General features: G+C 39.4%; 1 protein-coding gene and 1 long non-coding RNA gene across 3 annotated transcripts; one reads left to right on the forward strand and one right to left on the reverse strand.

The window, feature by feature from the left end:
* Positions 1 to 1,898: 1,898 nt before the first annotated feature.
* Positions 1,899 to 26,006, forward strand: LOC120429205 (histone deacetylase 6). 2 transcript variants are annotated; one of them, XM_052706422.1, is made up of 8 exons: positions 1,899 to 2,647; positions 14,322 to 14,882; positions 15,028 to 15,299; positions 15,360 to 15,552; positions 22,641 to 22,700; positions 22,810 to 24,666; positions 24,722 to 24,809; positions 24,871 to 26,006. In XM_052706422.1, the coding sequence occupies exons 1-8, from the start codon at positions 2,645 to 2,647 to the stop codon at positions 25,194 to 25,196; spliced, it is 3,360 nt and encodes a 1,119-aa protein (XP_052562382.1). In that variant the 5' UTR covers positions 1,899 to 2,644; the 3' UTR covers positions 25,197 to 26,006. The 2 variants fall into 2 exon arrangements, with proteins under 2 accessions (XP_052562382.1, XP_039450349.1); XM_039594415.2 differs by lacking the exon at positions 22,641 to 22,700 and adding an exon at positions 22,518 to 22,577 and having other exon boundaries at positions 1,900 to 2,647.
* Positions 15,754 to 22,511, reverse strand: LOC128092557 (uncharacterized). Its single transcript, XR_008211873.1, has 2 exons — positions 18,214 to 22,511; positions 15,754 to 18,146 (listed from the first exon to the last, which is right to left on the reverse strand). It is a non-coding gene; the product is annotated as an uncharacterized LOC128092557 (long non-coding RNA).
* Positions 26,007 to 26,663: the final 657 nt, after the last annotated feature.

Below are 26,663 nucleotides of genomic sequence, written 5' to 3' on the forward strand. Positions count from 1 at the left end.
CGCATTTTTAATATATTAATTGCATAAACAGAAAATTATAATAGTATAAAAATATTAAAACGTGAAAATCAAAGCCATTGGAAAAAAAAAAACAAACTTTAAAAACATTTTTCAACATTGAACAGGTGCTTCATTCGGGCACGAGTCGCCTCTGGCTAGAATCTTGCTAGAAATCGCCACTTCATTTTGGCAAAATTCTTTTTCTTACAAAATTGGGTCCTAAAATGAAGCTTAGATTGCTGATATTATTGTTTACAGCTATAAAGCTTATTTTTCTGAGTACAATGCGTGGTACAATGACACTTTGTACGACCACAAAGAGTTTAAAAATGATTATTAAAAGAATTTTGAAAAATTAACCTCGCGGTCCTTCTTGACAGAAAAGCTCCTATTTGACAGCTCTTTCCAAGGGGACCATAGTTGATCCATCGAAAAAATGTTGTCTTGTCAATTTTTTTTTGCATTAAAATGAAAAAAAGTGATCAGGAATGGTATTTAATCGTGTTTTTTACCGTTGTACATAAAAATTGACATAGGGCTTTAGTACCCAATTCTAGCAGGATGGCCTGTCAGAATAGTTCTACCAGCATTCTGGCAGGATTCTTACACCCTTACCAAAAATCATGATTTTCTGAGTTCAAAATCCCAGGGTGGGTGTACAAATCTTGTTGATTTCGCCGGCTCCTGCTAGAACCGGTTATTGAAATTGAGCTAGAATTCTCAAAGAATGAATTGGGTCCTAAAGCCCTATGTAAATTGTTATGTACATCGGTAAAAAACACCCTCAAAACCATTTCTAATCACTTTTTGTTATTTTAAAGCAAAAAAAAAGTTGACAAGACAACCTTTTTTCGATGGATCAACTATGGTCCCCTTGGAACGAGCTGTCAAGTAGGAGCTTTTCTGTCAAGAAGGACCGCGAGGTTAATTTTTCAAAATTGATTTAAAAATCCATTTTAAACTCTTTGTAGTTGTACAAAGGGTCATTGCCCACAGAAAAATAAGCTTTATCGCTGTAAACAATAATATCAGCAATCTAAGCTTAATTTTAGGACCCAATTCCTGAGAAAATCTAGCAGGATGATGGCAGCGCTCTAGTAAGAATATTTTCGCTCTGCTAGAATTCTTAAAGAATACTGTGAGAACGCCGCGACTGGGAGTATTTAAACCACAGAACTGGTTGATGCGTTAGAAACGGAATTTGTATACGATTCGAATTGAAATCTGTTTCAGAATTCGAACTGAGTTTACTGGGTGCATATCTGGAGTTTTTTTTTTTTTTTTTGAAAAGGTCCTATAAGCTATTGTCTTTCATATGTTTATAGGACCTAATAAAAAAAAAGTCGAGATATGAAAACACGTCAAATCAAAATGCTGCGCTTATCACATTTGTCTGTACGATAGATTGCAAAAGTCTGTCGCACTTCTACAACACATTTTAAGTGACGGGTAGTGCATGAAGAAAATAAAGTTAACCATTTGACGTGTACAATTTTTACACTTTTTTGTTTGTGGTTATTCAAGTTGAACAAAAAAAAATGTACGAAAAGTGTCGAAATCTCATCGCTATGAGAAATGATTAATTTTGCATTTCGCGTGTGCAAAATTGACAGATTTGTTTACAGTTTTCTTTGGTGTTCGCGTTTTTCGCTCCCATTTTCATTAGAGAGCCTGGAGCTTATTAGAGAACGGACATCTCAAACCAAAAGTACCAATCGAAGCACGAGAACTGTCAAACGGAGGTACCAATCGAGCAAAATCCTTTGTCTTATGCTCGATTGGTACATCCGTTTGACAGTTCTCGTGTTTCGATTGGTACTTTTGGTTTGAGATGTCCGTTCTCTGATAAGCTCCAGGCTCTCTAATTTTCATGGCTTCCTTGGCTCGTACCTCGTAGCGTAGCAGTTTATTCGCAGATCTCGAGAAGAACGGTCCAAAATTTGCAACTCCGTCGGTTCAGGCAAATTCGCGTGGTCTCTCGGTTTTATTTATAAACGAGGGGAATTTTTTGTTGAAAACATCGCTATTTTGGTGAACTAGAATGCAGGAAGCAAGTGTAAAAGTGGCTGCCATGAAACTGGGCGTAAAATTCAGCCTCAAGCGAGTTGTTTGCCAGCTAAAATTGCAGTGAGCAAAAAAGTATATTGACACGCGTTTGAGTCGAATCGCGGCCTACTGAGATGGACATTGTCGGAATTCCGTCGGATCGGTTGCCCTGTGAAGGAATTAATCACCCGTAAGTGGTTCAGTTCCAAGGACAGGGATTGAACGAGCGCAGCTGCGAATAAATCAGCAGCAGATCAGGCAAAATCTCCTTTTTAGAGGAAGAATCCGCAAGTGGGTGTTCTTGTTATTTTCCTTGTTTCTTCGTATCTTCCGACGACAACGACGACGGTGAGATATTTGTTCTTCCTACACACACTCCGTCCGTGGTCCAATCCAATTCAGGTGATGGTGAGCGAATGTTGAAATAAAACAAACAAGGAATAACTTATTGTGGAATGGAGTGAGTTTGGTAAAACCAGGAAGACAGTGTAAACATTCCCATCGAAACCGTACAGACCTCAGGTAGAATAAGGTCTCAAAACACAGATTCGGATACGCACAACAACCGGGATTCGTAGCAGAATCAACACTAGTAACAATGGTAAGTGTGGCATTGGGTAAAGTCTTATTAGCATAATAAAACTAGAATCGGTGAATCGCTGACCAGGCAAGGCAAGGTAGCAGCGATGGTGGCCCTTACCAAAAAAGGACACTGGTAACTGTTTATTGCTCAGTGGGTTGACCTTCGTCGTAGTGACGATAATTAATTCAGTGTTTTGTGGTCACCCAGCAGCGGCCCCAGGGACAGGCGCTAATCGATTCTTTCACACCAAGGGCGAGGAAGGGTCTTGAGGTTGTTACTTGCGTGTGGGTGGGCCGGCGGGTTGACCGTCAGAAATTTGGTTCGCTAGGTCAGATGCAATCAGAAATCGATGCTTTCGAGTTTTGCTGTGATTGAGTCATTGTTATGACAAGCTTGAATCTAGAGTTTTTTTTTTTTTTTTTTTTTTTTTTTTTTTTTTTTTTTTTTTTTTTTTTTTTTTTTTTTTGAAAAGGTCACTAATTCTTGTTTTTCTCTAATTTGAAACAAAATTTCCTTTATTTTTAATTTAGGGCTCTTGAAGGACATGTAGATGAACAACCTCAAACAGTTTTGAAAGTGTTTTGTTGTTAGTAGGTCGAATGCCGATGCAAAAAGGTCTTTGTTTACCAATGGCTCTTTCGTCTTTTTTTAAACTAATCCGAGATATAAACTATTGTCTTTCATATGTTCATAGAACCTATTAAAAAACTCTGGGAATGTTCTTTGACGAGTTCAAACATTATTACATTCGAAAACGGCTTGTAACAGATTTGCCAGATTTCAATCTTTTAAACTCGTTTGGAAGGTGTTTCGATTACAGTCATCCCACATATTCGGAACACCCACAAATTCGGAACACTTTTGTGATAATTTGTCAATAGCAGGCCAAATGCATCTTTTCTGTCGACCCTACTATTTTTGGGACCTTCATTTGGACATTCTCTTGCTATTTCACCAGTAAAAGTAGTACTTTTTGAACAAAAAACCTCATTTCAAGACTATTTTACCATGAGCAGCAAAACACTGCCTCCAAATTGCCTGTTCCATGATTGTGGGATGTTATTGTGCCTCCCACAATTGTGGAACACCTAAATTTAACTGGTATTCTCACAAAAAAGTTATCAGAGCATGGATAAAACATCACTAAGCTTGAGTTCCACTGGTTGCAGTTTGTTAAGTCATTATTTTGTTACAAATATGTACTCCTGGAGAGAACCAAAGTTTGTTTACATCCGTAAGAAAAAAGTGTTCCGAATTTGTCAAAGTTTTTCTTCAAAAACTTGATATAAAAGTTAAAATTTGCAGTTGTTCGATACAGCATTCAAAAGATCGCATGAAAAGCTTTCAAATGAAGGTAAACGCGAATCATTAAGTTCAATTATCGATTTGCTATGATTTTTTGAACATTGGCCAATCTGTAAACTGTTCCGAATATGAGGGATGAGTGTACCTGTCTTATGCAAAGGCTGTTTAAATTATTAATTCGGACATTTTTGTCGAACGAATAAGTAAGATACGGCTCCAAAAAAGAGCTAAAGTTTTTTTTTAATCAAATAAAAAAAATATTTTTTTGCTGATTGATTGTTTTTGAAAGGGACTTCAGTCAGGGCTATTGAATAACTCCCAAAAAAAACCAAAAAAAAGAAAATTTGGTATATTGGACCTTTACAAAAAAAACCTCATTATAGGTAGTCGTTGCCAGATCTTCAATCTTTTAGACATATTTGGTAGGTATTTCGATTATGAATCGCACGTTACTCTATCACAGTACCACGTGCTCTCTGAATTGTAAATTTTCCCCTTATTCACCCTAAAAAACACACATTTGTTAAAACATTAAAAAAAACTATCTAACTAAACTAAGATTTTTCATTTTTTGCCTTCCTCTGAGGAAAGGCTAGAATCCTGCTCTAAAAATGAACTTTCCACATAACTCGACTCAGAATCGTGAACTGAACAAATGTACCTAAAATTCTTGTTTTCTCAACATTGGCCGCTCTATTAAATTGTCTGAAGATTCGATAGGTAGTCCAAAACTTATGTATAAAAAATAGTGTTAAAGTTGAAAATCGAATGCAAAAAAGTTTATGCCGGATCTCCAAACACGATTATCCGAAGCCTTGGAAAAATGTCACTTCGGATAATCGAATCACGAGAAAAAAAATGTGTCGTTGTATTATTTTTATTTTATTTGTATTAAAAATGTACACGATTTTGATTTTTTTCCAAACCATACGATTTCTAATTTGATAACTTTTCCTTTGTAGAAAATCATATTCATATTGATTCAAATTGGGTACTAAAGCCCTATGTAAATTTTTATATACAACGGTAAAAAACACGATTAAAAACCAACTCTAATCACTTTTTTTCATTTTAATGCAAAAAATTTTTTTGACAAGACAACATTTTTTCGATGGATCAACTATGGTCCCCTTGGAACGAGCTGTCAAGTAGGAGCTTTTCTGTCAAGAAGGACCGCGAGGTTAATTTTTCAAAATTGATTTAAAAATCCATTTTAAACTCTTTGTGGTCGTACAAAGGTTCATTGTACTCAGAAAAATAAGCTTTATTGCTGTAAACAATAATATCAGCAATCTAAGCTTCATTTTAGGACCCAATTCCGAAGCTAAGGATCCTAAATCTCTATGTAAATATTACATTTTAATGCAAAGAAAAACTGACAAGACAACATTTTTTTGATCGATCAACTCGAGCCAAACATTTCATTAGGGCACAAAACCAATTATTCCACTATTCCATTCATTAGTACACTCCCTATATGCCCTACAAGAATCAGATTGATAGCAAAAAATTTCCTATTGAAAAAAATAAAAAAAAAAACCAAAAGGGCACATAACAATGTTCACTCCAAACCAGAAAAATAGTTCAATTGTGCCCTTTTCTTTTTCGTTAGTTTTTCGTGGTTAAGGAACTTTCTATGTTATAAAGTGAACTTTTCATACATTCTTAACACTAATTCACTTCAAAACAAAGTTTGGTTTACGTTTCACCAAGGATTTCTGCAGAAAAAAACTTCGTCGAAATACAATATTTAATACGGCCCGCGGCTGCTGTTCAGTACACTTTTGAAGAATTTTTATGTTTCACATACCTTATCTACACCATTCGATCACAAAACTTCACAAATTATCAAAATTTCCGCTGAATTTCTCATCATTTCTAACTAAGCAAAAAGGTCCATAAACATCATTAAAAACAACAATCAGGTGACAGCGCTTTAGTGCCCTTTCAGTTCTTTTCGAAATTGCATTTAGAAAGGGCCCATTATGAACAACAGTTGGAAAGTTAAAAGGGCCCAATAGCGAGATTTTTTAAAATTATGAGTTTTATTGCGAAAATCAACATAAATTAAGAAGCATTAAAGCAGAGTTGAGGATAATGATGTGTTTTATCGTATCATCAGTAAAAATACCACCAGTCAAGCTTTCTTTTTAAATAGGAATTGAAACAAGTTGTCCACTTTTTGCCAGCGATTCTCTCGAACTCGGTCCCCTTGGAACGAGCTGACAAGCAGGACCTTTAATGTCAAGAAAGGCCGCGAAGTTAATTTTTCAAAATTGATTTAAAATTCATGTTAAATCTTTTACGGTCGTACAAAGGGTCATTGTATTCAGAAAAATAAGCTTTAACGTTGTGAAAAATAATATCACAAATTTAGTCTTAATTTTAGGACCCCATTTTCTAAGTAATGTGATTGTAGATAGGCCATAAGGCGTCGGGTTTTACGTTCTAAAAACAAAACCAAAAAAAAACAACGTCTGTAAATCTAGTGAACTCGGCATTTCTCGTTAAACCCAGTTAGCGAGCAACTTTCGGTAAAGGAGGTATTGGGCTATGGAAAAACAACAAACAAACTCGCAATTTTTCGTGTTTGACAGTTTTCCAAACTCGCAAACAAAGCAAAATGTACTCAGGCTGACGTTTCTGCAAACCAATGCTGGTAAACAACCGAAGCAGATAAACTTCCAAACTGTCAAAAAGTTTGTTTGTTTGCGAGTGTGTTTGTTTGTTTGTCGCAGTCTAATACGTCCTTAACTGGGCTACGTTCTTAGCCCAGTTACTGAACAAGTGCTGTATAACAAATTAAATCGGATCTCAGTTAAACTATGTTGGTTCCATACCAAAAACCATGTTATATATCCTCCAGAGCCGAGGGACATTTGTCTATATTCGAATTTGAAAAATCAGTTTAAGGGCTGTCCACCATTAAAAGCACAACATCAGATAGAGTAGATAATCATCTGCCCAAAGCATGTCGCGCTACAAAAAGACAGCAAAGTGCTCTAGTCATAACAATTAAGCGCAAGTTTCCACTTCCCGGGCCATCAACTACCACCACCGGTAGCGAAGCAAATCATGTTACAAAGCAGAAACCAAAAATGATTATCAGACGGGCGGAGGCCCTCCTTTCGGTGTTTTGCAAAATGTTGCAAAACACTGCTCTTGGTGGCGCACGCAAAGGTGATAAAACACAGATATAGCACAAAAGTCCCGTAAACAAGCCGAGCAATCACATCAACTCAGCAAAGTCAGTGGAGCGAACAGCCGAGATCATCAGCTGATCTTGGGGATCTTTTGGTTGAGTCTTGGATAGACGCTGAGAAATAAGCGGAACGCAGATGTCAGGTAGAAAAAGGGGGAAACCCGACGATTGAGATAAATGTTGTTTGTCTTGATTTTTTAGTTGAAACTATATCAGTAATGAGCAGTTCTCTAGGATTTCGGTCATTCGATTTTTTTTGTATTTTTTAATCCGACTGAAACTTTTTTGGTGCCTTCGGTATGCCCAAAGAAGCCATTTTGCATCATTAGTTTGTCCATATAATTTTCCATACAAATTTGGCAGCTGTCCATACAAAAATGATATGTGAAAATTCAAAAATCTGTATCTTTTGAAGGAATTTTTTGATCGATTTGGTGTCTTCGGCAAAGTTGTAGGTATGGATACGGACTACACTAGAAAAAAATAATACACGGTAAAAAAAATTTGGTGATTTTTTTATTTAACTTTTTGTCACTAAAACTTGATTTACAAAAAAACACTATTTTTAATTTTTTTTATTTTTTGATATGTTTTAGAGGACATAAAATGCCAACTTTTCAGAAATTTCCAGGTTGTGCAAAAAATCATTGACCGAGTTATGAATTTTTTAATCAATACTGATTTTTTCAAAAAATCGAAATTTTGGTCGTAAAAATTTTTCAACTTCATTTTTCGATGTAAAATTAAATTTGCAATCAAAAAGTACTTTAGTGAAATTTTGATAAAGTGCACCGTTTTCAAGTTATAGCCATATTTAAGTGACTTTTTTGAAAATAGTCGCAGTTTTTCATTTTTTAAAATTAGTGCACATGTTTGCCCAGTTTTGAAAAAAATATTTTTGAAAAGCTGAGAAAATTCTCTATATTTTGCTTATTCGGACTTTGTTGATACGACCTTTAGTTGCTGAGATATTGCAATGCAAAGGTTTAAAAACAGGAAAATTGATGATTTCTAAGTCTCACCCAAACAACCCACCATTTTCTATCGTCAATATCTTAGCAACTAATGGTCCGATTTTCAATGTTAATATATGAAACATTTGTGAAATTTTCCGATCTTTTCGAAAAAAATATTTTCAAAATTTTCAAATCAAGACTAACATTTCAAAAAGGCCAAACATTCAATATTACGCCCTTTTAAAATGTTAGTCTTGATTTGAAAATTTTGAAAATATTTTTTTCGAAAAGATCGGAAAATTTCACAATTGTTTCATATATTAACATTGAAAATCGGACCATTAATTGCTGAGATATTGACGATAGAAAATGGTGGGTTGTTTGGGTGAAACTTAGAAAACATCAATTTTCCTGTTTTTAAACCTTTGCATTGCAATATCTCAGCAACTAAAGGTCGTATCAACAAAGTCCGAATAAGCAAAATATAGAGAATTTTCTCAGCTTTTCAAAAATATTTTTTTCAAAACTGGGCAAACATGTGCACTAATTTTAAAAAATAAAAAACTGCGACTATTTTCAAAAAAGTCACTTAAATATGGCTATAACTTGAAAACGGTGCACTTTATCAAAATTTCACTAAAGTACTTTTTGATTGCAAATTTGATTTTACATCGAAAAATGAAGTTGAAAAATTTTACGACCAAAATTTCGATTTTTTGAAAAAATCAGTATTGATTAAAAAATTCATAACTCGGTCAATGATTTTTTGCACAACCTGGAAATTTCTGAAAAGTTGGCATTTTATGTCCTCTAAAACATATCAAAAAATAAAAAAAATTAAAAATAGTGTTTTTTTGTAAATCAAGTTTTAGTGATAAAAAGTTAAATAAAAAAATCACCAAATTTTTTTTACCGTGTATTATTTTTTTCCAGTGTAGTCCGTATCCATACCTACAACTTTGCCAAAGACACCAAATCGATCAAAAAATTCCTTCAAAAGATACAGATTTTTGAATTTTCATACATCATTTTTGTATGGACAGCTGCCAAATTTGTATGGAAAATTATATGGACAAACTAATGATGCAAAATGGCTTCTTTGGGCATACCGAAGGCACCAAAAAAGTTTCAGTCGGATTAAAAAATACAAAAATTAAAATTGAAGAAAAAAGACCGATTTCGTAGAGAATTGCTCTAATTCACTACTATACTTCTGTCCTTTTGATGTGTCGGTAAAGTAGTTTTTTTCAAAAAACCATAGCCGGGACCCGTGGTGTAGGGGCAAGCGCAATTGCCGTTCACCCAGTCGACCTGGGTTCGATCCCAGAAGGTTCCGGTGGCATTTTTCGAGACGAGATTTTCTCTGATCACGCCATCCGTCGGACGGGGAAGTAAATGTTGGCCCCGGTCTAACCTAGAAGTTAAGGCGTTAGCTCAGTCCAGGTGAAGGAGTCGTCACCCTGGGTCCTGTCTCGGTGGAGTCGCTGGTAGGTAGTTGGACTCACAATCCAAAGGTTTGAATCCCGGGGTAGATGGAAGCTCAGGTGTAAAAAGAGGTTTGCAATTGCATCAACAATCAAGCCTTCGGACACCTAGCTTCGAGTAGGAAGCTCGCAATCGAGAACGCCAAGGCAATGCTGTAGAGCGAATAATTTGATTTTATTTTATTTTATTTTTATTTTTTTTTGGGAGGGTGATTCAGCCGCACATCGTAGATGTCGAAACCTCTAAACTGGGCCCTCGTCCTGTCACGTCCGTCAGTAGTCTTGTCGTACATTACAACTAGAATCAGATCTGCCAATGAATTAGTACACTTCGACCAAATAAACAATGACGCTGTATGGATCTGACTCTAGAATAAATGCACAGTTGTGTGTTATTCATAAATCCAACTTATTCAATTATTCATTCAAGTCCAAATATTCATTTGCAGATAACTACAAGATTTGAATACAAGATTTAAAGCAACCTATCCGAAAGCTACTCTTATCTCAAATCCCCGACATTTTAATTATTAACCAAAAAAAACGTTTCTTTTAAAACCTGTCTGGCTTCTTTTAAAAAAACAAAAAAAATAAAAGTTGATATTTTACAAGTCGTGAATTGAAAAAGAGACGACCATTTGTTCTTCAGAATTCCAGTAGATCCTCGATTCGCAACAATGGTCGATACAATCATAATCCGACAACCGTTAGTTCAACAGATCAACGAATTTAGTCAGATATCATTTCACTATTGATTGATCGAGACTCTATGGAAATTTTGACAAATCAGAATGGTTTTTATGCTACTTGAATGAAAATCACCGATTCTGATAGAATTACTAAATTCACTGTTACTAATTTTGTCCCTAAATAACTAAAGGCAAAGTATAAAAAGTTGATATTTATAGTTAAAATCCTAAATTCTACAAACACTATTTTTTTAAACCCGCATCCTAACCTGACACCCACATTAAGATAGAGAAAAATCACATATGTAGCGGTTCATTGTACAAATGTGATATTTCCACTATCAGAGAACCTCCTTGTCTCGATGACAGCTTACCGGCCATCGATTAAGCCCTGAGACTACGCCAAAGTGGGTTCTCGCAGCATGAAGTGGTGTCCATGTGTAAAAATGGAAGCTTCAGCAATATACTGAACACTTCGATTTTAATTCCACATCGAATCAAATCATAATCTTTGCCAAACAAGCATCAAACCTATGACACTCATTATGACAAAACCCAGGGAGAGCGAATAATTTGATTTTATTTTTTTAACCATATTAGCAAATTTTAGGGCCATACAATCCCAGATTCTTAAAAATGCAGAGTTGTCTGCCTAACAACTAATTTCCAGACAGTAAATCGACCAAAACTATTGGTAGAATGAAATTAATGGTTTATCGCTGCCGTGATCAGGGACTTTCTTTCATAATAAAAAAAAAACACAGATATCTTGCAATTAACGAACAGAGCGAACACAAATCAACCACAAAACTGATTTGACAATCTTCAGTCTCTCTTTCGCCAGCCAAGCGTATCCCGTTGTTTTCTCACTCTCCGCACTCAATGCACAATCTGTCAGCTAACAAGGCAATATTTCTGAAGGTGCGCACTTTTTGTTGCGCTCTAAAATCTTTTTCATGAATTATATCAATCTTTTAATAAATACTAATTTAATAATTAATTACATATGGGTAATTGCAGGCCAAGGGTGAAATGATACCTTTTCGGTTGACACCCGGTGAGGAAGGAGCGGAACTACACCCGTAGTGCTGTTAGCTGACCTAGACCTTGGTCAAAACAGCTGCTCTGGTTCCTTGCAAGTTACCCATTTTCTTACCTCCACGTTGGCTTGGTTTCGTCATCATGATGACAACACGTGACCTTGCTGGTGGCCTGTGGAAACGAACTCGTAAACCTTTGACCAGCGAGGGTCAGAGTAGAGACGGCCAAAAGAAAGGGATGCGCAATGTGGGAAGGGAAGATTGTAGACGGTATTGTTTTGATTCACAGCATGTTGAGTTAACTGTTGTGGATGTACCTGATACATCGCAATACGGGGTTTCTCTTCTTTCCACTTTCAGCTACTATCTATCTTCTATTTCTTTATTATGTATAACTGATTTTCTAATTCTGCTTCTGTTTACTATCCACCATTTTATTTTGATTGCATGATCTTTCGTTTCTCTTATTTTCTTATACTAATGCATCTTTTTGTTTTGTTTTTGTTTGTTTCCATTTTCATGTCGTGTCTGGGCCTGCGGTTGGAGATCGATTGCACCACGACAACCACTTTGGAGTGATATTATCACACTGGAGACAACAGCAACAACATAAGAAACTCTGATGTCACTCAGGTTCACGAAAGTAACTGTATCGATATTTTATAGTGTTTATATTTTACTAACATCCCTTTCTTTGCAGAGCATGGACTACATCATAAAGCGGCAATGTGGGAAAGGGAAGTAATTTGTGATTGTAGAAGGTATTGTTTTGATCCACAGCATGTTGAACGAACTGTTGTGGATGTACCTAGAACATCGCAACTCGGAGTATCTCTTCTTCTTATCTCCAACTACTTTAGTCTTGTTTCACTTATCTGTCATGTCTCCTCTACTTTATTTGCCAGTTTTAACTGCTATGTGTTTTCCCTAACATCCCCAATCGGCTCCTGAAGTTGTCATTAATGCTATCTAAGCTTATATGATATTATTTATCCTTTATCAGATAGTTTTTTTCATAAATTATTGCCTATATTTTTAATCTACTTCATACAGCTTTTACTCTTCTTTCCTTCAACATACACTTATTCTTTCAGTATCGAACTTTATGTAGTTTGCTTTCCTTTATTGTCTATTGTTTTAATCTACGCCCTTTTCTTCAAACAAGTAAGGTTTGAGTCCTTACTCAATATATTGAATGATCAAAGTCACACACAACGTTATTGTACTTTTGGTAAACTTTTTAATAACATGCTTAGGTTCAAAACATTGTAACAAAACACCGCGACAGAAGAAATAGCAACAGATAAACACGACTTAACACTAGGAAAGATTTCAGGAGAAAACAATACACAGTAAAATAACAATTAGTTTTTGAATTCAAACTAAAAATTAAACAGTTTTTTGCTTTACTGAAAATTGATAGGCACACTATAAATGGTTAGGCGCTTATACTTACATCAAACCCTACGTAATGTACCACCCCCGGCCGAGTTAAAATGCGTAACCGGAAAAGAAGGTGTGCATGCCTGGCACGAACACTCAAAGCGTGTTCTAGCGTGCTGCTCGTACTGACTCAGAGCAAGGGTGAGATGTAGGTGTAAGGGCAGTGCGTGTTCGTCGGGAACCTGGTGCATAAGATCGGTCAAGGCCCGTTCTTACACTGAAAATTGCGAATTGCGAATTGCGAATTACATATGGGTAATTCTCCGCCAACTCACACAGCAGTTGCCCCGACCACTACAACTTTGTAGAACATTGTTGCACTTTGAAAAATAACCCCGCAAAGTTAGAAAAAAACACGAAATTTTAAAATGAAAAATTTTGTTCTAAATGAAAAAATGCCCTTCTGGGTTAATGTAGATTCGAAATGTACATTAAATTTCCCTTAACGGTGCACATCAAACGGAGTCTTTGCACTATGATTTTTGTTACAGATATTTTAGTATCTTCAAAATTACGGGAACTATCGATATATTTTTTTATTCATCCCTTAGGTTACTGTCTTCAAAATAGTCCTAAACAAAATTTTACTATTTTTACAATAAGATTGTTGCAGGATTGGGTCCGTGAGTTTGACAATGTTGGAATAAGAAGACTACAACTTCCTTGGTTGCTGTGCACCCTTAAAATGACATTTCCAAAAAAAAATACAGTCAAGTAACGGAAAATGGTAGAGTTTTTAAAACCTTTTTTAGTGTTTTTTTCGATGAAAATTACGTTTTTCGGAATTTTGAGTACGCCATCAAATCGGGCATCTAATTTTACAAAAAAGTCCCTTTGAAACCAAATTGCTATCTCATCACCGTTCCAGACTGCAAATAATTGAAAATACCTCTTTTTTCGCATGTTCAAAAATGAAAAAAAACGGACCTCGGATTCGTGCTCAGGGACAAAAGTTTCACGCAAATTGAAGAGGGGTCGGGGCAACTTTTCCCGATTTCGTGTGAGTTGGTAGATAATTACCCATATTTAATCCTGCAACCGACATTTGAACAATAATCGTGTAATTATATGTCGTAAAGTATTTGTATAGTTTTCGACTATGCGGATCCAAACTCACGAATTACCCTAATAGCAATCATTCGTCAATCGTCACTTGTGTGCTTTCTTGTGACACGTCTGCTGTGAAAAGATAGGACGTGTCACAAGATAGCTCAAAAGCGACGCATTGTTTTTATGCATAAATTGTTACAAACATTTGATTATCGGTATCTACCAGTCTCCTCTCTCAATTCAACGCACTCCCTCTCAATTGTCAATTATCTCCCAACTCTCTCAATATCTCTCTTTCTCTCTCGCGGTCTAGACTTGCCCCATCCACCTGATTACAATTCCTCGAGGCGCAGAAGCATGTTTTGATTTCTTTACTACTCGTGTGAAGAGGGAAGGACAAGCCTCACTCCAGTTTCTGTCCCCAATCGATACTGTTGTGTCTGTCGTCTTCTACCCGTTTTTTCTGTGTCATCTGATCGTTCTAATAAATCGTTTAATAAACTTTTTCTTATTTGTGCTCCAGAGTTCCACCGTCGTGACCCGACAGGGCGCCCAAAAGACCAAAATCACAACCCGAGCCCAGCGTGCGTCGGTCGAAGCAGCGGAAACCGAACGAAAGGCCAAATTCTACGGAACCAGAAAGCCCAACCCAGCGCTCGCGGAAGCGAAAAAGCGAGGCAAGCTGAAAATGTCCACGGAACCGAAGGAAGGGGCGGCCAATCCGGACCAGAACGGTGGCGTTGTCCAGCTGAAGGACATTTACGGCAGCGCGATCGCCGCGACGGAACTGGTCCGCGGGCCGACCGGGCTGGTCTACGACGAGAAGTTTGCCGAGCATCGGTGCCTGTGGGACGACGGATATCCGGAGTGTCCGGAGCGGTTCACCCGGGTGCTGGAACGGTGCCGGGAGCTCAAGCTGGTCGAGCGATGTGCCGTGATTGAACCTCGGATGGCCAGCGAGGAGGAGGTGTTGACGAAGCATACGCCCGAGCAGTTGGAGATTCTCAAGAGTACACGGGGCTCGCAGGATGTGGCCGCACTGGAGGAACTAAGTTCGCATTACGACGCGGTCTTTATCCATCCGGTGAGTGTGTGTTGGCATATGGTACTGTAATTATCATGCTTATCAGTATCGTCGTCGGACTGCACTCATGATAAGATAAGTCATTACTTCAACTTGTTCATAATAAGCTAATTTATGACTTTCTCCCTCCTCTCTTCTTCTCCAGTCATCCTACGATTGTTCGCTACTATCAGCGGGTAGTACGATCGAGCTGGTCGATGCAATTTTGGAGGGGCGTGTGCAGAACGGAATGGCCATCATCCGGCCGCCGGGTCACCACGCCATGAAGGCCGAGTACAATGGGTACTGCTTCTTCAACAACGTGGCAATTGCGGCGCAGCATGCGCTCGATAAGCGTGGACTGAAGCGGATCCTGGTTGTCGACTGGGACATCCACCACGGACAGGGAACACAGCGGATGTTTTACGATGATCCGAGGTGAGTTGAACAAAATCGAAAAGGGCTCTTCCACCTTAACACTTTTTTTAAATCCCGCAGAGTCCTGTATTTTTCGATCCATCGCTACGAGTGCGGAACGTTCTGGCCAAACCTGCGCGAGTCCGACTTTGACTGCATCGGCGAAGGCGCTGGACTGGGCTACAACTTTAACGTCCCGCTCAACCGAATCGGAATGACCAACGGAGACTATCTGGCCATTTGGCAGCAACTATTGCTACCGGTGGCACTGGAGGTGAGTTCAACTAGACCGGGAAGATTTTTTCTTTGTGGATGGGCTGAAATCATTACTTCCCGTTACTTGCTCATGTCGGCTGGTGTGTCACTACTAGGGAGCGTTCTTTTATTACGTAACGCAAAAAAAGCGGATTTTTAGACCCCCTCCCCCCCCCCCCCTCGTAACAAAATGTCCATACAAATTTAAAAAAAATATTGAGCGTAACAGGGTCTCCGACCCCCCAGCTGCGTTACGTAATAAAAGAACGCTCCTCTACGAGCTTAGATACAAATTACGCTGCCATCAATTATCGATCGGGGTTTCACTGGTTGGAGCTATTAATCGTGCAAAAACAGGTTTCTCTTGCGCATAGATTGGGAGTAGTTCACAGCGATTAGTTCGCATCGGGGGTTTTATGCTCTTTTTTGTGGATATTGTCAGCACGTTTTTGCGACTCGAAAATTGTGGTTTCAATCACATGCAAACTTTTATTTTTCTGGACGAAATGAAAAATGGATTTTATAATTATTTCAATTGTGTTTTCATTAGAATTTAACAGTTCTACTCCAGGATATTACATTTAAAATGCAGGAATTTGGAGAATCTTTCAACTGAGATCAATGCATAGGCCTTTGCAGGGAGCGTACATATTTCTACGTTTAGATTTGGCTAATAGCTTCTGGTAACATTATAAACATAATTCGAATAATACAATGAATTTAAACGTCCTTTTCGGTGTGATGATATTATTTGACGTCCTTTATAAGACCCTAGCCTTACAGTTGGTCTAAATCCATTCTAAAGCCCAAAACCCCGGGTGGTCCTTTCTGCCCCCCCCCCCCCCCCTGCCCCTGTTTTGGATATTTTTATTTTGCTCGCTCAAAAACGTTTTTTTTATAACGTTTGTTTCATAAAAACATGAAATTTACTAACATATAAATTTCAAAAAATATTTGCAACGGCCTTACTACATCTCAGTCCGAGCCACGTAGCCTAGTGGTAACGCTTCCGCCTCGTAAGCGGTAGATCGGGGTTCAAATCCCGGCTCGGACCAACACAACTGGTGATCTTTTCCCTTCTGGATTCGATTGCTTAGTAAAGGGAACCTATGGAATGTTAAAATTAACCTAAACATGTTAACATTAGTTGAGTGAAAAACTGCCACTGAATCCGCTTTGTAAATGCCGGCCCCGATACTCTTCACGGGTGTTCCCCTCAGGAACTGGGAAAGATTTACTTTACTTTTTACTACATCTCCTTCATAAAGCATAAGGTTCGAGGCCTTGCAAGGCTCGATACCTCTTTGGTTGACACCCAGGTAAGGAACATCCTGGAAGAACCATAACTGACTACGTCTGTGGTTCTTTTAGATCATTCGAATTATTTTATCAGAACAGTCTGGTAGAGTACACTCAGAAAAAAGTACTGGCAAAATCCATAAGAACGTCTTATGACCTTTCGACATCAGGATTTTATTCGGATGTCATAAGATTTTCTTATGGCTGGGAGGGGAAATTTGACAAAGCCGTCAATTAAGATTTCCATTGAGTTATCTTATGACATTCATAGATGGAATTGTGTACAGAATATATGGCAATGCTCATGGAGATTATATTAATAAACATTGTTTTTTATACCTATTTTTTCTTATTTTTAATTGAATGAAAACAAAAAAATATTTAAGTTTTTAACGTATATATTTTTAACTTATCGTATTGCGGGTATCAGGATTAATTATCATTCCGCTGCGATCGTATCCCGCCGTTGCGGAAATCGCAAAGGTCCCTTAGTAGGCTCAATTGTTGGCATGCTCGATCAACATGCTTCTTTTCATATCGGAATAAATAACGTGGTTGTAAAAATTCTGAAATAAGCAAAGCATGCTCGGGGTGCCATGCTGGTTTTTGGTATCCTGAAATGACACGTGGTTGTAAAATTCTTTGCGCTAATCAAAGTGCGCTTTATAGTCGCAGCCAACCTACAGTTCAGAACATACCGCCGCACTTTGCGCAGTAGCCATACTGACGCTCTCTAGAACCGCAGAATGTTAAAATATTGCGCAATTCTCACTAACCTGGACTTCGCACTAAATTATTGCTATCGATCGCACTATTGCGACTTGTCAAACTGGCTTGGGAAATTTTAATTTTCTCAAAAAATGATCAAAGCGAGCCGATGTTGCTCACCTGTCAATCGCAATTTTAAATTGCGAATGTCCAGTATGGTGGAAACTGCGAATGGAAATGTAAATAAACAACTGCTGGTTGCCTAGTTTTTGGAAATTTTGTTGTCAAAAGTGCGAGAGAAAAGTGCGGGCCAAATCCAAGTTACAGTGCAAGGATCAATATCATGCCAAGGATAATAATATAACCAAAACTTCATTTCCTTCCGCTGCTCGTCGTCCCGTTGGTTTACGCAGCCTCCGGTTTAATCGTCTTTTGTTGGTGATTCGGCATGTTCTGCCGGATGGCCACCACCTTCGGCATGACCGCGTCAATCAAACTTAAACCTTCGACCGCTGCTCCGAACTGTCCTCGCCGATGCTATTCTCCGGATCCTTCTGGAGGATGCTGGGGAGGGCCGCCGGCGGAACCAACGGCCATTGATATTACCTAAAATACCAAAACAAAATATTCAACTTCGAACCAAAACCCACGAAACACCCGCCACAGAACTTACCTGTGTCTTGGAGGTCGCGGTAAAACTCATAGCGGCGGCGGCAGCTTTGTGAAGTAGTTACCGGAACGAACTACGGGCCGATTTAGAGTAGCGAGCGTTTAAAATTGTCTGCTCGATCCGTCCTTTCGCCATCTTGAAATGTCAAAAAATTTCACACTAGCATCATACGCGAAAACCATTCAAAAATTACAGATGAATTCCATAAGAATTTCTTATGAAGTCCATAGTCTATCAACAGTGGACCAAATACATAAGTAAAGTTTAGTTATAACCATATGAATTTATAGTGACGGTCATAAGATTGTCTATGAAAATCGCGAGAGCCTAGTGGATACTCAAATCAGGCAGCACATAAGATGTAGTCTTATAAAAAAAAAAAAAAAAAAAAAAAAAAAAAAAAAAAAAAAAAAAAAAAAAAAAAAAAAGATGTAGTCTTATGAAAATCTTACATTCTTTTTCCTCAGTGTAGTCATCAATGAGACAAAGGGAACAATGATAAAATGGCTCTCACAAGTAAGGTGTGTCAACAATCAAGCCTTCGAACACCTTGTTTCGAGTAGGAATCTCGCAATCGAGAGAACGCCTTTGGTTATGGACGCTTCCTTGAAAAGTTATTTATTATTGTTTGATTCTGGAGTGTTGAAGTAAATTATCGACAAAAATTACTTTTTCGCTCGTAGGCTGCCGTTAACACCAAAACTTACATTTCTTCAGATTTTTTTCGACATTTAATAGGGAATGAGTTGGGCTACAATGTCCTTTCATTAGGTTTGACCAAAATTAAGAATATACCCAGAATCCAGGGCTGTCTCATTGTTCCCCACTCCTTTCAGCCCATGGGTAACAATGAGACACTTTGATTTTACTTCAATAAACTTTTTAAAATCTATGTAATTCTTGCAAAACATGAATTGAAAGTGATTTTTGGCATATGCTGATAAAAAAATTCAAAAATCATTGAATGTTAAAAACCAAAAGTGTCTCATTGATGACTACCCTACCCTATAGCATTAGCTTTGGATGCTTGCCAGTGTCCCATTTTTTGCCTTCCTCACCTCACTGAGGAAAGGCTATAAAATCACTCGAAAAATGAACTTCTTCTATCGTTGGATAGATAATTAAAAGACCTTTTCAACGAGCACAAATTTTATTGGAGACCCTATCATAAGTTGTAAGTACATAAGTGCCCTGCAATATGAAGATCTGACTATCCAATCTAGTGGTATAAATAATGAGTCAAATTGATAAAACAATGAAAAACACCGCTCTTTTGTGTCTGGAGCTCGCCAAGGATGGGCAGCCATTTTTGATTGTAGAAGGTATTGTTCTGATTCGCAGCGTATTTAACCAACTGTTGAGGATGTACCTGAAACATCACAATGTCAAAATCATACAGAGCCCTATAATAACATCACAAAAAAGTGTGCCATGGCATGACAGTCACACTTTTTTTCAAAGTTGGTACCACCGCGCGATCCCGACACTCCCGCCTCCCCCCCCCCCCCCCCATTAACGCCATCCTCGCTTAAAAATCTGGATATAAAGAGTTTTTATAGAAGGAAAAAGTAGATTGTTGCAGTAGTAATACTAGGTAAAATACATACGAGAATTGAAAATGAAAGAGGATAGGTGAGAGACCCCGTTCTGCAATGTTACAGGCAAGTTCCAGGTACATTCACAACAGTTGGTTCAACATGTAGCGAATCAAAACAATACCTTCTACAATTGCAAATTGATACCCTTTCCCACATTATCGCACCCTCCTTATCTGGCCAAACCTGATTGCTGGAATTCCTCGGGCATGTGATATTATGCGAAGCTACAGTTATCCTTTCAATCAGCTTTGTTTCCACCGGGCGCCGATGACGAAAACTTAGCACACGTGGTGGCATAAGGTAGGACACTTGCAAGTTCTCGCCTAGATCCACCTAAGAGCAACAGATGACGAAGCGAACCGAAACCGAATCATACATATTTATAATAAATAAGTATACGACGTTGCATTAGTAACGGCACGCGATTGCTCTTTGGCTAATCCTTTGCCAATACATGTTTGGACAATACATCTGACGACGGTGACGGGATCTACACATTTAAAGCTAAGTATTCACAAATTAGTAAGGTGATCGTATTACAGGCCTGCCTATTATGGTTATACTGAATACGATTAGCTACAAACCACAACCACTTTAACTTTCAGCAAACATGACAAGACTTTTAACGAATGTGACAGGACGGGGGACTGTAAGACTGTTAAACATTCTATCGAAGTTTCGCCCCCGAAAATATTGCCCGAGAATGTGTGTTTTCTTTACTTCTGGGAACTTTAACTTTTGTTGTTTGATTGTTAACCGCAACAAATAAATTTCGAGAAATCACGAAATTCAGAATGAAAAGTTTGTTACTAAAAACAAGTGTTTTTTCCCTTAATTTATAATTATTGTTGTATTATATTTTTCTTAATGCAGGCCAAGGGTGCATGATACTGATGATACTCGTCGGTTGACACACCTAGGCGAGGAACATCCCGGAAGGAGCCCAACTACATCCGTAGTGCTGTTTGAACAAAACAGCATGGCTCTGGTTCCTTGCAAGTGTCCTATTTTCTTACCTCCACGTTGGCTTGGTTTAGTCATCATGATGACAAGGTGTAACCTAGCTGGTGGCCTGTGGAAACGACTCGTAAACCTTTGACCAGCGAGGGTCAGAGTAGAGACGGCTAAAAGAAAGGGGCGCGACAATGTGGGAAAGGGAAGTAATTTGTGATTGCAGACGGTATTGTTTTGATTCGCAGTATGTTGAGTCAACTGCTGTGGATGTACCTGAGCATCGCAGAACGGGGTTTCTCTTCTTTCCATTTCAGCTATCAGCTATCTTCTGTTTATTTTGTTTTCACTGATTTTCTAAAACGGCTTCTGTTTACTATCCTCCATTTAATTTCGATTTTACTTATTTGATTCTCTTATTTCTCAACGCTTTTCCACTCTATTTTACCAATTGATGTTGCTGTAAAAAACTGTCTGCTTTCCCTTAATTTGGCAGCGATGTCAATTTTGTTTATCATGTGCCTTTTCTTTATTTATCTATTTGAATAATTTCTCATCTTCCCTGTAAATTGCCCTCAATACAATCTAAGCTTGTTTGTTACCTCTTTTTATTAACTATTGTTAATTTCTATATCTACTTCATAAATTACTATCTTCCTTTTACTACATAGTATATTTCCTTCACTGTCCATTGTTTTGAAACTTCACCTTTTTCTTAAGCAAGTGAGGTTCGAGCCCTTAATCAATTTATGGAATGATTAAAGGATTAACACAAATATTACTACTGTACTTTTGAAAAACTTTTCTAAAATGCTTAGGACCAAAATATTGTAACACAACACCGCGACAAAAGAAATAGCAACAGATAAACACAACTCAACAATAGGGGTGATTTCAGGAGAAAACAATACACACTAAATAACAATTAGTTTTTGAATTCAAACTAAAAATAAAACAGTTTTTGCTTTAATGAAAATTGATAGGCACACTATAAATGGTTAGGCGCTTATACTTACATCAAACCCTACGTAATGTACCACCCCCGGCCGAGTTAAAATGCGTAACCGGAAAAGAAGGTGTGCATGCCTGGCACGAACACTCAAAGCGTGTTCTAGCGTGCTGCTCGTACTGACTCAGAGCAAGGGTGAGATGTAGGTGTAAGGGCAGTGCGTGTTCGTCGGGAACCTGGTGCATAAGATCGGTCAAGGCCCGTTCTTACACTGAAAATTGCGAATTGCGAATTATATTTTTCTTAATACCCTTTTAACTCAGATTATCAATTGATCCTAAAACACTACCCTAAAATTCATGTGGCTTTTTTGTCTTTTGGGAAATTGTGTTGCATTTAAATTCATTATTGCGTTTGTTGGAACAATTAAGGAGCAAGTAGTAAAAGTCCGTTAGTGTTTGGATAGTGTATCGCGTTCACTCGGGTTGCTTGGAGCCAGTTCTGTGGGTTTTAACAGTCTCGACAGTTCAAACCTATAGCGCTGATTTTAAGAAGCTCGTTCGGGTGGGGTTTTTAATGAACATTGGGGCGGCGATTATGTAGTTGATTTCCAGTTGAATTTCCATATATCTCATCACCGCCATATTGGCTGCCATCTTTGATTCCATACTATCAGACTTCAAAGCATGAAAAAAGCATTTTCCGTGACTCGATTATTCGCAGTCAAATTTGTGTTTGGACTTCGGATAATCGAGTCCGAACTGTACATATTTATAGGTATAGCTCATTCATTTCCACACCTTCCACAGTATCAACCGGAGCTCATTCTCGTCTCGGCCGGCTACGACGCAGCCTACGGTTGCCCAGAGGTTCGTACAAGTTACTAATCGTATTTTTCCCCCTTTTTCGTTTCTTTCCACGAACCAACCCAGTTCGATCCCGAAATGGTTCTGGTTTCGGCCGGTTATGATTCCGCACTGGGAGATGAAAAGGTACAAATGCCTCTGAATTGTTCCGTCTGCGAGTCATAAATGGCTTTCTTTTTGTTATTTTATGTTGGTTTTTTTTAAATGTTTTTTTAATGTTGTTGATTTGTTGCAGGGCCAAATGGAGATCACGCCGGCGTTTTACCCTCACCTCCTTTCACCACTGATGTCCCTTGCGCAAGGCAAGGTCGCCGTAGTCCTGGAAGGTGGCTATTGCTTGACGTCTCTCGCCGAAGGAGGCGCGTTAACGTTGCGTGCCCTGCTGGGAGATCCGTGTCCGCTGCTGGTCGAGAAGCTTCAGCCGCCGTGCGAAAGCATGCAGCAGACCATTCTGAACTGCGTCCATTCGCATCGACCGTACTGGAAGAATTTGCAGCTGAACGCGACGTACGGATTGGAAGAGTTGAACAACGTTAATCCGCAGCCAAACTTTCACCAAGTTATTCAGTATTACGTCCAGCAGGAGCCAAAGCCGGAACCGGTTCGATATGAAACGAGACATTGTTATCCCGTCCAGGCTAGTGAAGAGAAGAATCGGATCGAGGAGAGGCTAGCTATGCTGCAGATTGCAACCAGGTTGACCTTCCCGGCGACCCGGGTTTGCTACGTGTACGACGATCTGCTGCTCGAGCATCGCAATCTGCACGAGGATCTTCATCCGGAGCAACCGCAACGAATAGCCAGAATCTTTTCGCGCCACGAAGAGTACAAACTGTTACCACGAATGAAGCGACTTAAACCACGCCACGCGACCACTGACGAACTGTGTCTGGTGCACTCGCGCCAGCACGTGAACGTGATTCGGAGGACGGTCGAGCGGGAAGAGATGAAGCAAGTGGCGGACAAGTTCAACTCCGTGTACTTCCATCCGAAGACGTTCGAGTGCGCCACGCTGGCGACCGGATCGGTGCTACAGGTCGTTGACGAAGTGCTGAACGGGCAGTCCCGTAGCGGTGTGTGCATTGTACGACCGCCGGGGCACCACGCCGAGTCGGATATGCCGCACGGATTTTGCATCTTTAACAACGTGGCCATTGCGGCGCAGTACGCAATCCGCGATCACGGGCTGAAGCGAGTGTTGATCGTTGATTGGGACGTGCACCACGGTAACGGAACGCAACACATCTTTGAGAGCAACCCGAAGGTCCTTTACATGTCAGTCCATCGGTACGACAACGCGACCTTCTTCCCAAAGAGCAAGGATGCGAATTACGACTCCGTGGGAAATGGCACCGGTGAAGGCTTCAACGTTAACATTCCATGGAACAAGAAGGGCATGGGAGATCAAGAATATGCCGCAGCCTTCCAACAAGTCATCCTACCGATCGCGTACGAGTTCGATCCGGAACTGGTCCTAGTTTCAGCTGGTTTTGATGCCGCCATTGGTGATCCACTCGGCGGTTGCAAGGTCACGCCGGAAGCATACGGACACTTCACCCACTGGCTTTCCTCGCTGGCCAACGGTCGTGTGATCGTGTGCCTCGAGGGAGGTTACAACGTAAACTCAATCTCCTACGCGATGACCCTCTGTACAAAGTCCCTCCTGGGTGATCCACTCCCGATGCTACACGTCAGTCAACGCTACAATGGACCAAACGCTGCCTGCGTCGAATCGATCCGAAATGTGCTGTCGGTGCAGGAAAAATTCTGGAAGTCGCTCAAATTCAACAAAAAACTACCCGACTTTCGCAGTGCCACAGGCGAAACCGACCTGAACAGCGCCTTCGGTAAGCTGCAACTTTCTGCGGGAACCTCTGGATCTTCGACCGACTCGTCCCCAGCGAAGAACTCGAGCGACGATTTGGGCGTTCCGTTCGATGGTGACGATCAACCCGGACCAAGCCGAAGACGGAACAAGCAAACAACTGAGGGTCAACAGAGCGCATCCGGTAGCAGTGGAGCCGGTGACGGATCTTCCAATTCGGGAACGAAGCAAGAAACGTTGCAGGATTTCCTAGCTGCAAACTTAGAGGTTTGATTTATACGTTTTGCTAGAAAATGAATAGCCTAACCAAGTCTTTTTACAGGCCTTACAAAACGAGGAAATGTTTGCCGTCATCCCGTTACGAGACTGCCCCCACCTTAAGGAACTCAACCCCGACAACATCCCCGATAGTAAGTAACATTCACACACACCAAAAATAAACACTCCGTTACAAACGACTTTTTCCCACAGAAATTAGTACAAACGCTCCGTGCACCGGCTGCGAGTCCTCCGTGGAAAACTGGGTCTGCCTGCTGTGCTTCAACGTGTGCTGCGGCCGCTACATCAACGAACACGCAATCGAACATGCCACGGTCACGGAACATCCGCTCGCGCTAAGCTTCAGCGATCTGTCCGTGTGGTGTTACAAGTGCGAGTCCTACGTCGACAACCCGGTCCTGTACCCGTACAAGAATCTCGTGCACCAGGACAAGTTTGGCGGCGAACAGCTCGTTTGGTCGTACGGGAGTGATCTCGTCCTCGATGTGAAACCGCCAACGACCAAAACGAAAGAATGATATTTATTTTTATCCAAGATTCTTATCAAACTGTGCATGCTTTATTTGGTAAACTACCTTATAAATGCCTACTCGAAGTAAGTTTTTTTTAACGAACCATAACGTTATTTATTGTTAACTTTTCAAACCCATTCTTCATCGATCCACCGTGAACTCGGATGTTAACATTTTTAATTCAAACTTTCACAACTGCTCAGCACACAAAATGAGCAAATGTTAACCAATTTTTAATTCAAACTGTATCTGTTAATTTCAGTTTAACAAACGAGACACGCACGTTCAAATTTATAGTAATTAAACGCGTAGCACTTTACACTAATGAATATAAAACCTACGATGTGTTAACCAAAGATAAGTGGGATAGCTTAAGCAAAAAAAAAAAATAAATAAATAAGAATAAGACATAGGGACCATCCATAAACCACGTGGACACTTTTTTGGGAATCTGTTACCCCCCCCCCCCTCGTGGACAATTGTCCATACAAAAAAAACTTTTTTGTATGGATCGTGGACAATCGCCATACCCCCCCCCCCCCCTAGAGTGTCCACGTGGTTTATGGATGGTCCCATAAGGAAAAGATTGTTGACCAATGTTGATCATTATATTTTTTGGTTAGTTTCGAGGGGTAGGAACCTGTGCAGACCTCAAACTGGAAACCTCACATACCTGCCTGTTCTCGTCGAATAGCAAAACAGGTAAAAACAATAGGTACAATAACAAGTATATAAAAAAACACAGTTGGCACCGTTCTCACACAAATATAACTGAAAATAATACAAAATAAAACTAGACTAAAATTATTGACCCAACACGATTTTCGTTATGATAACAAGATATCACATTCCTGCACTACAGTGGAAAACGTAACTTAATCCACCTTTAGGTTGTTGGTGCCTTCCTCTCATTTAAAGCGTAATTACAATCCCCTAAAGTGTCCACTAAAGTGTCCTAACGAGAACGCAGCACCTAAGAGGTCCTAATAAAAATAAGTGACGAGTAAAAAAAACAGACTTCCTACAGACCTTTTGTCAAGATTATACAGACACCGCCTTTCAGGAAAATTACATCCCTCTACAAGGCTTTTTTCGTGGCGACCAGACGGGACTAGAGGTGGGCAAAACCGCTATTTTTTAGGAGCCGCTCATTTTCGTTCGCTCATTAAAAAGAGCCGCTCTTTTGAACGGCTCTTTCGCTTTTTTTTTTAAATTTTGATGAAAAGGTTTTTTTTTTTTTTTTTTTTTTTTTTTTTTTTTTTTTTTTTTTTTTTTTGCAGGTCAAGGATTGATACCTAAGAGCATGCAATGGCTCTGATCTTGTTGCGTGCTCTTCGGTTGACGTCCACGTAAGGAACACCCTGGAAGGAGCGCAACTAACTACATCCGTAGTTCTGTTAGATCATCCGAATTATCTTGATCAGAACAGTATAGCTCTGGTTCCTTGCGAGTGTCCTATTTTCTTACCTCCAC

This window comes from Culex pipiens, chromosome 1 (genome assembly GCF_016801865.2).
Source record: "Culex pipiens pallens isolate TS chromosome 1, TS_CPP_V2, whole genome shotgun sequence".
NCBI lineage: Eukaryota > Metazoa > Arthropoda > Insecta > Diptera > Culicidae > Culex > Culex pipiens.